This window comes from Misgurnus anguillicaudatus, chromosome 2 (genome assembly GCF_027580225.2).
Source record: "Misgurnus anguillicaudatus chromosome 2, ASM2758022v2, whole genome shotgun sequence".
Lineage (NCBI taxonomy): Eukaryota > Metazoa > Chordata > Actinopteri > Cypriniformes > Cobitidae > Misgurnus > Misgurnus anguillicaudatus.
The window spans coordinates 39,692,900-39,706,671 of NC_073338.2; the positions used below are offsets into that span (position 1 = coordinate 39,692,900).

At 36.2% G+C, this 13,772-nt stretch overlaps 1 protein-coding gene across 1 annotated transcript in view; it reads left to right on the forward strand.

Moving 5' to 3' along the window:
• epha4b (eph receptor A4b) overlaps nt 1-13,772 on the forward strand; it is a 176,727-nt gene that overhangs the window by 15,526 nt on the left and 147,429 nt on the right. Inside the window, exon 2 of the mRNA XM_055203154.2 lies at nt 10,752-10,816. Within this exon, the coding sequence (XP_055059129.2) occupies nt 10,752-10,816 (65 nt within the window). The remainder of the gene's footprint in view (nt 1-10,751; nt 10,817-13,772) is intronic.

Here is a 13,772-nt window from a genome sequence, read left to right on the forward strand (position 1 = left end):
TGTTTAAATTGAATGGTAACTGATAGATGATGTGCTAAAACACTAATACAAAAAACACAGACTATGATTACTATGAATTTAATAAAATGTATTTTTCTGGCCCATTGAAATTAAAAGGACAATTCTTTTGTTTATTGTAGCAGCAGCTCACGCATTGCTGGTTGCTTGGTAACAGACATTACAGTTGATAGCCGAACATGATTAAGCGATTTGGGATTTCCTAACTAGAGATGAGATAAGATTTGATGAGATAAGATGAGAATCCTAAATCAATTTAAGATTTGCTTCTGTAATATGAATTTGTGAAAAATCTTAATTTAACAGATCATATCTTAAGTTAAGACCTAAGATAGAAAGTTTCTGTAATACGCCCCCTGGCACATAAATAGAGAAGGTGCAGTGTACTGTGATAATGAGATAAAAAGTAAAGATGACCATTAGTGCAGATGACAGTGTATATAAATAGAGTTCAGTCAAAATGGGTATGTATGATTGGAAAATAATGAAGTTTTAAAACATTTGCAAACACTTTCATTCAAGGTGACACCTTTGTTTTGCTCTGCTAGTTCAGCTACAGAGAAATGGTGTAACAATAGCAGTGCAAATGGTGATATAAAGACGACTCTTCCTGTAAAGTGTTCTTTTTTCAAGTCATTGATGTTTTGTGACTGGATAATGATAAATATGAGCTGGGCAGGGATGCTTATGGGCAAGTTTTTTAGCTTAGAGTCCAGGCAAAGTTTGAGTTACACGTGTGGATGAATCGACTTCCCCAGGGACTGAACAACAGAACAAGAGACTGGAAAGGTGGACAATGAGAAGCTTAAGCTCCAGGGATGTGTTACTTATTACATTTTAGTCTTTTTATTCTAAATGAGATCTCTACTGAAATAACTATGGTTACTAAACAGGTTTGCGATAATAGGTTTGCAATAGGGATTTTCTTGCCTTAGCAAGAACCCTAATAATATACAAGCAGACTGCTTCAGAAAAGAGATGCGTATGTCCCATAAAGCCCTTAAGGCACAGAGAAAAAAAAGAACGTGGTTGTATTTACGAAGTCTCAGAGAAGAAAAGCGAGGTGTTGTGTTTTGTTAAATTGAGGTCTCGGGGTGGACTCATTTGTTTCACCCCCACAGGCTTCATCAGCAGCTGCTATGAGTAATTGATATAACAGTTATCCACATGTGTTTTCCGCATTGGTTCCGGCTTCTTTCTTCTTCTGTTGTTTCGAAATTGTTTCTTTTTTTGACGCTTCTGAAATTAGTGCTTCTCATCCTCACGGCTGTTGTATCGGGTCAGCTTCCGCCCCCATAGTGTGCTAGACATCAGTAATCAGTTGGTTTATCTAAACAGTGAACACAGAAAAGCTATTTTTTTCCGTTGTGCAGTTTTTAAGCGTGACCTTTCCATAGCCAAATGTTACCTGCGCGCTGTGCAAATGGCCTCAGCATACGCTCTGACACACTTTCGCTGCAGTTGTATTTATTTACATATGTCACTGTCACCAGGGTGTAAATGTTGCAACAGGCGTGGAGCTCTTTGGAAAAGTGCTCCTCATCAATCCAGAGGATTTGAATGGGAGACAAAGACCCCAGCAGTCATTTTTGGGTGTTTTCACACCTAGTTCGTTTGAGCCCTCCAAACGCTCTCAGATCAGTTCAGGGTGTATATGTGAACAAACCAAGTGATCTCAGACCCCCTTAAAAGGACCCAGAAGTGAACCGAACTCAGACCACGTCAGGAGGTGGTCTGAGTACGGTTCGCTTTTGGGTTCTTTTGTGGTTCGATTTCTTTTTGATATGTGAAATCAATGAGGTCCCGGTCCGCTTTGCATGTTGTTTGGACATTGTATCAAAATAAACTGCTGCACAGAAAGCTGGGATCTGAGTTCTTTTGAAGTTGTGATGTGAACAAGAAAAGGTCTGAGATCACTTTAGTTCTGAAGAGGACCAAAAAGAGAACTGGGTCCTCTTTTGAGTCCACTATATTGTGAACACCAAAAGGACTGAGGTCACATTCAGCTAGTTCCTTTCCTGGTTCACTTTAAGTGAACTGGGTTTGGTTCTTTTAAAATGAACTATATGTGAAAACACCCTTTATTTCTCAGAGGTTGCTCTTTTATAGCACAGGAGACTTAATGGAGTTAAGTTATGTTATTTTTATTTTAAGTAGCAGGTTTTTAGGCGTTAGAAGGGGCATAACATGGAAACAAATCAGTGAATTGTTAAAGGGGTCCTATTATGCATTTTTGGAAATCTATGTTTTTAGTGTGCAGTACAATAGTTGTTCTGGCTTAGCAAGCAACTAACTTTATTTATATAGCACATTTCCAAACAACAGACGTTGCCCCCAAGTGCTTTACAAGATAAATAACATTAAAAACATACAACAAACATAACTTATTCAAAAGCTAAAGAGAATAAATACGCTTAGTTGTTTAAAAAAATATATATTTTTACCTTAAAGGGATAGTTCACCCAAAAATGAAAATTCTGTCAGCATTTACTCATCCTCATGTTGTTTTAAACCTATTTCTTTCTTTTTTTGATGAACACAAAAGAAGATATTTTAAGAAATTATGGTAAACACACAGCATATAGTGTCCATTTACTTCCATAGTAGGAATACAAAAAATATGATGAAATTTAATGGGTACCATCAACTGTGTGCTTTCCATCATTTATCACAATACTTCCAAAATATTGTTTCCTACTATGGAAGTCAATAGTCACTGTGATCTGCTGTGTGTTTACCATCATTTCTCAAAATATCTCCTTTTGTGTTCATCAGAAAATGGAAATTCATACAGGTTTAGAACAACATGAGGATGAGTAAATGATGAACAGAGCCGGCGCTAGACCATAACTAACAGGGGGGCACATGGCTTCCAAGAGGGGGCGCGCAATAGCAACAATAACTTGCAAGAACAAGGCATTAAAACAACAAATACAGTGCAAGCACACACTCATACAACTGGTACAGACTGTCAGCTCATTTCCCGTATAAAGTGCAAAAGATCACAAACTATGCGCAAAACTATTTTGAACTCGACTGCGGCGTGAGCAACAACAAACCACCCTCGCGCACACAGGGCCGCATTAAGAGCTCACTGGGCCCCGGGGCTATGAATTACTGCAGGCCCCCCCCAACACCACTTTAGGTCACCAACTACAGAGAGAACACATTTTTCTAAAACACTGCTGAAGTTGTTTTACATAAATATAATCTAGAATAATTCAGAATAACAGTTGCACGAAAAAAGCTGTTAGATTAACACTAACCTGTAAACATGACTTGCTAATAGCGAATATAGGGGTGGGCGATGAGCTAAATGTTTTATCATTATACGAGTCATTTTATCTAACAATAATGATATACTTCACAGTCAAGTTATATTACTTTTAATAAGAATTTTATCATATGGAAATTTAATGCCACTAACATTTCAGAATTCTTTTGACCAATTTCCATATCACAAAAAATAATAGTCACTTAAGAAAATAATCTCAAGCTTACTGATGACAAGAGTTACAATTAATAACAATAGAACAAAGGCACACAAGAAATCGACCTACTTGAAAAACTTAAAGCACTGAATAATATTATATTGTGTAAAGTAATCAAATATACAGTACCTATCTTTCACTATAAATTCAACATTCATTCTTATTTATTTTACAAAAGTGATTCAGTCAATGGCAGTAAATTACTTTATTTCTGATGTTTGATTTATTTATTTATTTATATTTATTTAATGTTTATTTGACAGGGACAAATGGATAAAACATTGCTTTATAAAAAATACAAAGTAGATTCCATGCATACAGGTTTATAGCCAAGACTAATTTGCAACCCCTGTTCCTGGTTAGGCTTGTAAGGTTAAAACAGAGATTACAGAGTATTGAAGCACAAATTTATAGCTATTAAAATATATACAATAAATACATCAAATACATCAAATAAGATGTGGGCTTAAATAGATGTAGTAGTCACTATAACACAGAATCTAAACAAATGTATACATTAAGTTGTAGCCTGTATAATCAGCGTTCACAAAGTTGTTTCAGTTTTAGCCATTGCTTTAAATGTGTATTAAAAACCTTGAGTCCTTTCAGTGTTTTAATCAGGGCTGCACGATTCGGAGAAAAAATCTAATTGCGATTTTTCTGCTCAAAATTGCGATTCGCGATTTAAAGTGCGATTCATTGGTATATAATAAAAAAGCTACATCCAGGTTTGTTGTGGTGGTTTTAATAGCACCAAAGAAAGATGCTGTGCTACTGTTTATTTAAGACCTCTTAAACATTGTACCAAGGTGTCTGCAAGACTTTGCTCTTCTGCAGACACACTTTTAAGAACATTAAACAAAATACAGTTTAACAAAAATGTATTGAAAGTTTTTTTTTTAAATAACATATAGGGCTATAGGCCAATGTATTTTGGCTGTCACTACAACAATGCTTCTGACAAGCAAATGTTTAGTTTTTTCTTTTAATCAAAAGTCTATACTCATCTTGTTTTACTTTTCAGGCAACTGTAATAAATGTAAATATATTAGTTATTAGAATCTATGATTTAACATAAGCAAAAAATACAAATAAAACACTGCACAGTCCTCACTGTATGATTTTAAATGTTGAGCTGCAGAAGCTTGTTCAGTTAAAAGTAAGGAGTGATTTTAATTGTTGGTGTGTAATAAACATTTCTGACACAGAAAGCACCAGGTTACTGTCACTTTAAGACACAAGACAGCTTTAAAACTGCTCTGCTTTAATGTACTGATAAACATCCAGCTGTTTATGTTCAATTAGACAAGAAGGAAAACTTAAGTTTAGTGAGCACGCGTGTGCTGACTACTTGCTGTGTGCGCGCTTCATGAACCCTCGTGCATGTAAATATACTTTCAAAGCGGTGCGGATGTGCGCGTGCAAGAAAGTATCATGTACCTCTTTCGTCTGCTGTGTTCCGGGCTTTAATGAAACCTGCTTATCGTCTGATGAGGCGCTTGTCATTGTTTGCGATGCATGACGAGAACAGACGTATATACACCTTTCTTTAAGTCCAACATTACACAAAAGGGAAATGTTTTCGCGCATTTCTGTCCTCTCATTTGCCGGTTAATGAATTATAATGGGTTTTAAAAATGACTGAATCCAAAATCTGCCAACTTCCATGACATTTCGCGTTGTGCAGTTAATTCCATTTGTATGCATTTAGCGATTCTGTCCGTGTTTTCCGCATCGTGGAAATCATATAGCCGTACACTTTGTTGGGGAGTTGAACTGCTGCTCGCGCAATGGTGTTATCTGACGTTCAGTCAGCACCTCAGTGTTAATGCACTCTATTGGTTTAAACTGCATCAAACGTTAAATGCGCATGAAGCGAACTGTCACAAACGGCGTACTGGATGATTGTTATATTTGATAGTACTGAATCGAAATAATCGCATCTTTTGCGATTCGAAAATCGCACCCATTTAAATCGCGATTTCGGTTTAAAAACGATTAATCGTGCAGCCCTAGTTTTAATTTCTGATGGTAAAGCATTCCACAATTTTATGCCATTTTAAAGTGATGTCTGACCAAATGTTGTTCTACGTTTTGCGACTATACAGCCTATACAGTGCGGCACGGCTTTTTATATTGCTAAGCAACCACCGAGTAAGCTGTCTTGTCAATCAAATATTGACGCGTGAGCGCTCTTTTACTGTTAACTGTCATATTAGCAGAAACTTTAAAAATAGGACGCTTGCTCTGACCTTGTTTGAGGGTGAGAGGTGCACAAAGACGCAGGAGAAAGTGAGCGAGTGGAGTCCGGTTCTTCAAAGCCCTTGTAAACTTCCCTTACTACAACGTAAGGCCCGCCTCTCCCCTCATTCGATTGGACAATGCGCCCGACGCGAATGACGTCGGGCGCTTCTCCGCTCTCAGCGCTTCTTCAAAAGCGCGTGCTGCGGCTGGCGGCAAAAACCTAATTTGTAGGGGGCGTGGTAAGGCTTTGGCAATCAGATGTCTAGTAGCAGTCAATCTGCTTCACAGCCAATCACGGGCCCCCTACTTGTTCGGGCCACGGGGCTTTAGCCCCGCCTAGCCCTATGGTTAATGCGGCCCTGCGCGCACAGCGCAAGCCATTGAAATGAACGGGTTTCATAGCACAGTGCACACAGCGTCCTAAAAGCCGCTTTACCATAATAACGTCACAATTCTGTTAACGGTCTATAGCCACACTTCACATTTAATCTTACGTACATTAAACAACGCTAACTTACCTTTAAAATAGCTGAAGGCGGCGTGTACAAACATTAAATTTCCTTAAAACAGTGTCCTGTAGATTTGAAAATTCCACCTCAACCTCTAATCCCCGAGTTTGAGCCAGTTGGTGTTTGCATGAAGTCAGATGAAGCAGGCGGTGCTGGTTAGTTCTAAATGTTCTAATATCCATATTTTACACGATCCATAAAACGAAAAAACACGTTGCTAGTATCAAGTCACAAATGTGCTAAAGACGCATGAGACGCCGCAATACAACCAACTGGTCTATTTTAATTAAAGAAAACACATATCCACTATATTTTCCTCATTTGATTACATTAAAAGTAGGGATGGGCGATATGGCATAAAATCCATATTGCATTATACATTGCAGCCTCTTGCGATAGCGATATGTATTGCGATATAATAATTTCAATAGACTCGTTTCAGAACAGGTTATATAGACCCTTACAAAAGCCAAACTGCTAAAAAAAGTAAGTAAAAGTAAACCGTTATGGCCAGATTAGTCTTGTTACCTTGTTACTTCTTAGCTGGAACTTTTGCCTGACACACTCTACAGCATGGGTGTCCAGACTTTTTTGTGTGGTGATCTACTTTTAAAATGATAAAGCCGACAAGATCGACTATCTGCTAAAAACACAGTTAATTATTTAACACTAAACACTTTAAATGCTTGTGGGGACTATACTGCATAGATATATATATTGCATGTTTCACAATTACTAGACCATAATGGCAATTTCGCGCGTGGAGCAGCAGTTAACTTATGTAACTTATGGCTTAAATCCAAAAAATAGATGTTGCATCGGTCTTTTTCACAAGTTCCTCTGTTTCGCTGACGCTTTCATCCATGTTTATTCGGCTGCAGCTCGTGGCTAAAGTTCGCGGGTAGATTGTGTCATCAACACACATTATCGCGATAGTGCAATAGATTGAAAATCTCTATTGTATGCCAATTTTCTATCGTTTATATTGCATATCGTTTATATTGCCCATCCCTAATTAAAAGTCATGAAACATTCAATGTTTAATTTATTTTAATTATTCTTGATATATATTAAATTAATAAAAAAGTTTGTAGGGGGGCACAACAACCTGTTTGGGGGGGCACGGCCCGCGAATGCCCCCCCTTGACGCCGGCCCTGATGATGAAAGATGTAAAACACGTGAGTGCTTTTATCAGAAGAAACATCTGAGAGGCTTTTCTATTAAAGTCTCAATGATCTCTAGTCTTTTTGTTTTTTATGAAACAGAAATATATTTTTTGAATAACATTTAGTTACACTATTTTAAAGGATTACTCCACTTTCATTAAAAAAAATCACCATAATTTACTCATGTCATCCAAGTTGTTTATGTCTTTATTTGTTTAGTCGAGAAGAAATTAAGTTTTTAGAGGGAAGCAGGATTTTTCTCATTCTAATAGATTTATTGCACCCCAGCAGTTTACAGTTTCAATCCCATGTTCCAAAGAGCAGAAGAGGGAGCGGTTCCTCCTGAGGGGAGTCGAGTCGAGGACTCTAAACGATCCCAAATGAGGCATAAGGGTCTCATCTAGAGAAACAATAGTCATTTTTGCCAAGGAAAATACAAAATAAGCACTTTTAAACCACAGCGCGACCTTACGTATATGCGAAGTACGCCAAAAGGTCACAAAAAAAGTAGTCAAATCTCATTGGAAAACTGTCAATGCTTTCCACTGTAAGCTGTATTCCCACATTTTCCCATGGATGTTTTGGATTTTAGATCAAGTTTGTTCAAATGTTCATTACTTTTGTCATTTGTTTACACCAAGAATGACATTTTTGGTTATATATGTGGGATTGTTTTATCCTTTAAATGAAAATCTGTTTACCAGCATACAACCTGCAGATCACATTTTCTGTGCTTATTTTGTTGGCCAATGTGTGTAACATTTAGAAATAGATTTAATACTGATAAAATGTGTAGCAAAACTGCTTGTTTAGGACTTATATGTATTAAATAAACCCCTGTAATATTTCTTACACATGAACTATGAACTTTCACAGATTTTCATCACTCAAGTACTTTGGGCTATTCTGTGGTGTCAGCACTTAGACGTGTTGTAAATCTCTCATTGAGTGAAGGATTACAGTCAGTCTGGTGTAAAGTGGTGTTTATGAATCATGAATCTAAGTCCATTAATCTTACATCATCACCTCCCTGTCCTTATAAATCACATAACCCAATCACAAGCACACAGGATAGCTAAACACACCATTGTGAACCTTTAGTTTTGACCTTTTTTTACAGTTTTAAACATTGATTTCTAACGAGTGCAAAGGAAACAAGGCTATTAAACCACTTAAGATGTGCATGCCAATAACTCCAATATGTAAAATGTGCCTTGCTCAGCATTCGCTTGTGCTGATATCTTAAAGCATTGACTGGAAATGTGTCTTTAAAGGGCTTTCACCTTACAGAGAAGGCAAGAATGAAAGTATGTACATGTGAGTGTGTGAGTGTGTAGGCATTTATCATATTTATGTATAATCCAAGACTTCATATGTTCAAGTGTATTTGAATGAACTGTACTATTATTTACCATAAACTTGAAAAATAACTTACTTAAAACAATGGTTTACCAGGGCTCCAGACTGCCACCAAAATTTGAGAGTGTTCCACTGAATTTTACATCCAGTCGCACATGTGCGACCAGTTAAATTTACCTTTTTTTGTGATGTGACACTGAATTTGAAACTGCACATTGTACTTTCTGCATTTATCATTAAAGTATTTATTAGTAATACAGTGGAAATTTGTAGAAATGTGAATATTTGGTTAGCATGTTGATTTACGGCGTGTGCCCCTAAATTTTCTGGTTGCGCCCCAAAAAATTTCAGTTGGGGGCCACTGTGCTCCTAGTGAAAAAGTTAGTCTGGACTCTGGAGCCCTGTTTACTTAATAAATAAAAAATAAAATCTGCCATATACTCATGTCCTTATGTCATATTGCTTCTTTTTTATTTGTGTTCACACGGGGCCTTGGGTTTAGAGGTTTGAAAAGGCTGCAAAGACACAGTAAATATTACAAAAGCAGTACATACGTTTATATATTAAGTTTCATTCTGGCCTGTACACAAGGCTAACAAAAAACTTTAGTCATTATTTACTGATAATCCTAATATACAAGGACTTTTCCATGTGACCATGCTGGAGCTCGCCCTGTTAAGTGGCAAACGTTTAACAAAAGGCTGGTTTTCATAGTGGCTGCTGCGAAAATGCCAGTAAAACCGACTATTATCATCTTAAATTTAATTTAGTTGGACTTGATAGCAGAGGTGGACAATACTACATTAGTTACATTAGTTACATTTTCCAAGCATCTGTGCTTTATTAGGGTGTTTGTCATGGGATTTTTTTTCCTTCACTACATTCTAAAGCATATAATCATACTGTGTATTCTTTAATGTTGCATATTAAAATTTATTTAATAATACCTAATTACATTAAAATTGTGTACTATTACTTGAGTAAAAGTACGTTAATCTACTTAAATATTAAATGTAAAACAAAAACTAACCCTAACCCTAACACCTGCAAGGCCTGAAAGAGATCAAGCCTCAGCCAAGTATAAGAAAAAGTAACTTAAAAGAAACTTAAAAGTAACATAAGCATTACTTTCCATGAAAAGTAACAAAGTAACGCAATTAGTTACTTTTTTGGGGAGTAACTTAATATTGTAATGCATTACTTTTAACTTTCCCCAACACTGGTAACTGCAGTCACTTTCGCCGAAGGTGACGTCATGTGCATACCCTCTATAGTGAATTCAATTATGGCTATCTTGCACACCAGAATGAATTGTAAAAATAAATCTGTACTTTCCAAACAAACAAAAGCCCACAGAGGCCGTGCCTTACATGCATTATTAAAGTAAATATTATTATATCTTTCTCTCAAAATGAAAAAGCGACATCTGAACTGATTAAAAATTAATGTCCGATAGTGCCGAGACCTTAATTACCCAGGAATGCAAAAAACACAGTTTGAGTCATTCAGGATGAGGGGAGGGGGGCACCAGCACCAGAATTAAATAGCCACTTAGATGGTTTGTTGACCCAGTCCCCTTGGCACACGCACATACACACTCCAGAAATGAAAACCATCAATACCGTGATTGAGAGCGGACTTTGTTTTGCCCGTAACGCAGTGCAAGTCATAAAAACGTTTTTATTGATATCTCTGATTTGCAAAACAGTCTTTTTCTTGTAATAGGTTCCCAGCATTAGGTTTCTCCACAGGATGAACGAGGGCATTGTGGGAATGATTTAAACCGCAGGGCTGCACTCTCGTCCCTCAGGCTATGAACCTGATTGTCGGCAACCGTTGCGTGATTTAGTCGCCAAATATGCAATCTCTATCGTCTAACCAGCTTATTTTCTTCACGAGATGTCATGAGGTTTACTGAACTTTAACAAATCATTACTTTTTCTTTCTCTTTCCTTCTCTGAAGTTACGTTGTTGGACACCATGTCCGCTCTGGGAGACCTTGGCTGGGAGGCTTACCCAGCAGAAGGGGTGAGTAACACAACCTCAAAATCAAGACACAAAAACACACACTCCGTCTCAAACACTTTTAATGATTTTTGACTTTTGCACCCAGCCAAAATTATTTTGTCCCACCGCCTGTTCTAGCAAAATGATTTGAACTGCATGGGGACCTACATACTCTTTTTAAATTAAAATGAAGCTATGCTCCTGGGACTCGACACAGTTTTGAACCCCTCGAACACGATTTTCCCTTGCAAACAATCATTGTTAATCATGCTGTCACTTACTAGATGTGCTGGAGTTTCACATGGTCAGATTTAACTTGTATGGATGTATATATTCATAAGCACGGATGTGCTTTGTACATCTGGACCTTGGGAAAGGAAGTCCCTAAGCATGAAGTATTAATACAGTGCAGACTCTTTATTAAGGTTTCTGTTTTTGCACATTTTTGGTACATGACAATATGCAATTTATGCATGTGAGGCATAAAAACCAATGCAAGATTCAGTAGATACTGAATATCATAAATCAAATCCAGAATCCAGAACGGTGAAGTCATATTATTCAGTCTTTTGTTTGAAACAATTTGATTATCATTGAAGCCAACAAATACTTGCTTTGCACAAACACTTAAGGCCAAAGCATCTTTGTTAGATTATAAATGTGAATTATTTATATTCAATAGAATCATTCAATCTATTGAAAGCCTCGGTTTATTTCATCTGTCGCTTTATTATTAACAAAACTTTCCAGATGCTGGTATCATGCCAGGCCAAACTTCTGGTATTGATCCAATTTAGTTTTGGTATAGGATGTGGTCTCAAGGTCATCTATGAAGTCTACCTACACAGAGGGGTACTATAAGCTTAGTCCTGTTTCCAGCCAAGAGCTGCTTAGTTCGGCTTAACACCACCTACTTGGTCGCTTTCTTCCAATTTATTTGGAGGAAGACATCAAGATTAAGTCTTGAAAGTTGGAACTCAATCCCATGTTCCAGAGAGCAGAAGAGGTAGCGATTCCTCCTGAGGGGAGTCGAGGAGGCTAGCTGTGTCTTTTTGATGTACCCAAAGTGGTCCAAAAATAATCAAGTTAGCAAAAACCACGGTGAGCTTAAACGAAAATCAATCCTCAGGATTTCACAGCCACCTCTTAAATGATTTAATAGAGCCGTCAGTGGCTAGATCAGATTGCCCGATGGTGCACACACATACACGCAGGAGCTCGTCCACAACCAGCTAAATCCGTAGGCGAACAGGATTTGCGTAAAGTTTTTCAACATAGCTTAAAATAGACTTGTAGACTTGTGAACCTCTAGACTTAACTTATGTTAACTTATAGGGTTGATAACACAAAACTGCCATCTAGAAAGGATGAACGAGGGCAGAACTAAAGAATACTGAATTAAATGATAAAAAACTAAGATGCAATGCAGATCCACAACATTAATTTTGTAGGCCAAATCGCATATATGGGATCGGTCATATTTATTATTCACAATATCCCTTGCAGGTTACTTAAATTAATGTCAAAAAGATTAGCTTATGTGGACAGCTTGGAGGGGTGCGGATTAATGTATTGAATTTGTGTGATGATGTAGTGTCGGTGAACCCATCTTTATAGCTTCTCAGATGATAAGTGGAGTCTAGCCCCTTTTTTAACCCGAATAGCTTTTCAATCTGTAAAAATAGTGTGCTTTTTGGAAAAAATTTCCCAGAACCCCTTGCATCAAAAATGAGGCAGAGTTTGTGGTGGTCTTCGTTCAGTTGTAGAAAACATGGGAGCAATGCAGGGTCACAGGAGTTTACAAAATGTATTAAAATAAAAGTTGAATATATTTTTTTTTATTGAATTAGATGTTAACAGTTTTACAATGCAAAAAATGACTTTCTTATCTAGTATTTTCTTGTTTTCAATAAAAAAATCTTAAATTAAGATGTATTTTGTTGATGAGCAAAATTACCTATGAAAATAAGTCTAGTTTTTAGACAAAATAAATAAATACAATTTAAGCGAATTTGTGCTTAAAACAAGCAAAAAAAAAAAAAAAACTGCCAATGGAATAAGAACCTTTTTCTTGAATAAGTGTTAAGTGTTTATGAAAAAAGTTAACTTATTTCAAGAAAATATTTCTTATTCCATTGGCAGATTTTTTTGCTTGTTTTAAGCACTAATTTACTCAGTTTCTTTTTTTGTCTAAAAACTAGACTTTTAAGTATTTTTCTTTAGTATTACCAATCTTACATAGTATTTTTGTTTTGTTTTCAGTGGAAAATTTAAAAATTCTTAAATTGAGATGCTTTTTCTTGATGAGCAAAACGACCCAAGAAAATAAGTCTAGTTTATAGACCAAAAGTATCAAATTTAAGTGATTTTGAGCATAAAACAAGAAAGAAATCTGCCAATGGGGTAAACAAAAAATCTTGAACATTTCTCTTAAACACTAAATTCAAGAAAAATTCAAGAAAAATATGCTTACCCCATTGGTAGATCTTATTTCTTGTTTTATGCACAACATCACTTAAATTTGATATTTTTTGGCCTACAAACTAGACTTATTTTCTTGGGTCGTTTTGCTCATCAAGAAAAAGCATCCTAATTTAAGAATTTTTAGATATTTTTACTAAAAGCAAGACAAAAATACTAAGAAAATGTTTTCTTGAAAATAATTTTTTTGCAGTGTAATGGGGGAGAAAAAAATCTAGAAATAAGATAACTAAATAAAGTTTATAATTTTTGTCTAAAAACCGGACTTTTTAGTATTTTTCTTTAGTATTATTATTCTTACTTAATATTTTTGTCTTGTTTTCACTATAGAAATATCTAAAAATTCTTAAATTAATATGCCAAAATATCTGCCAATAGGGTGAGAAAAAAAAATTGAAATAAGTTTACATTTTTCTTAATCACTTATTTTAAGAAAAAAATCTCACCCCATTGGCAGATATTTTCTTGTTTTAGCACCATTTTCATTTTTTTGTCT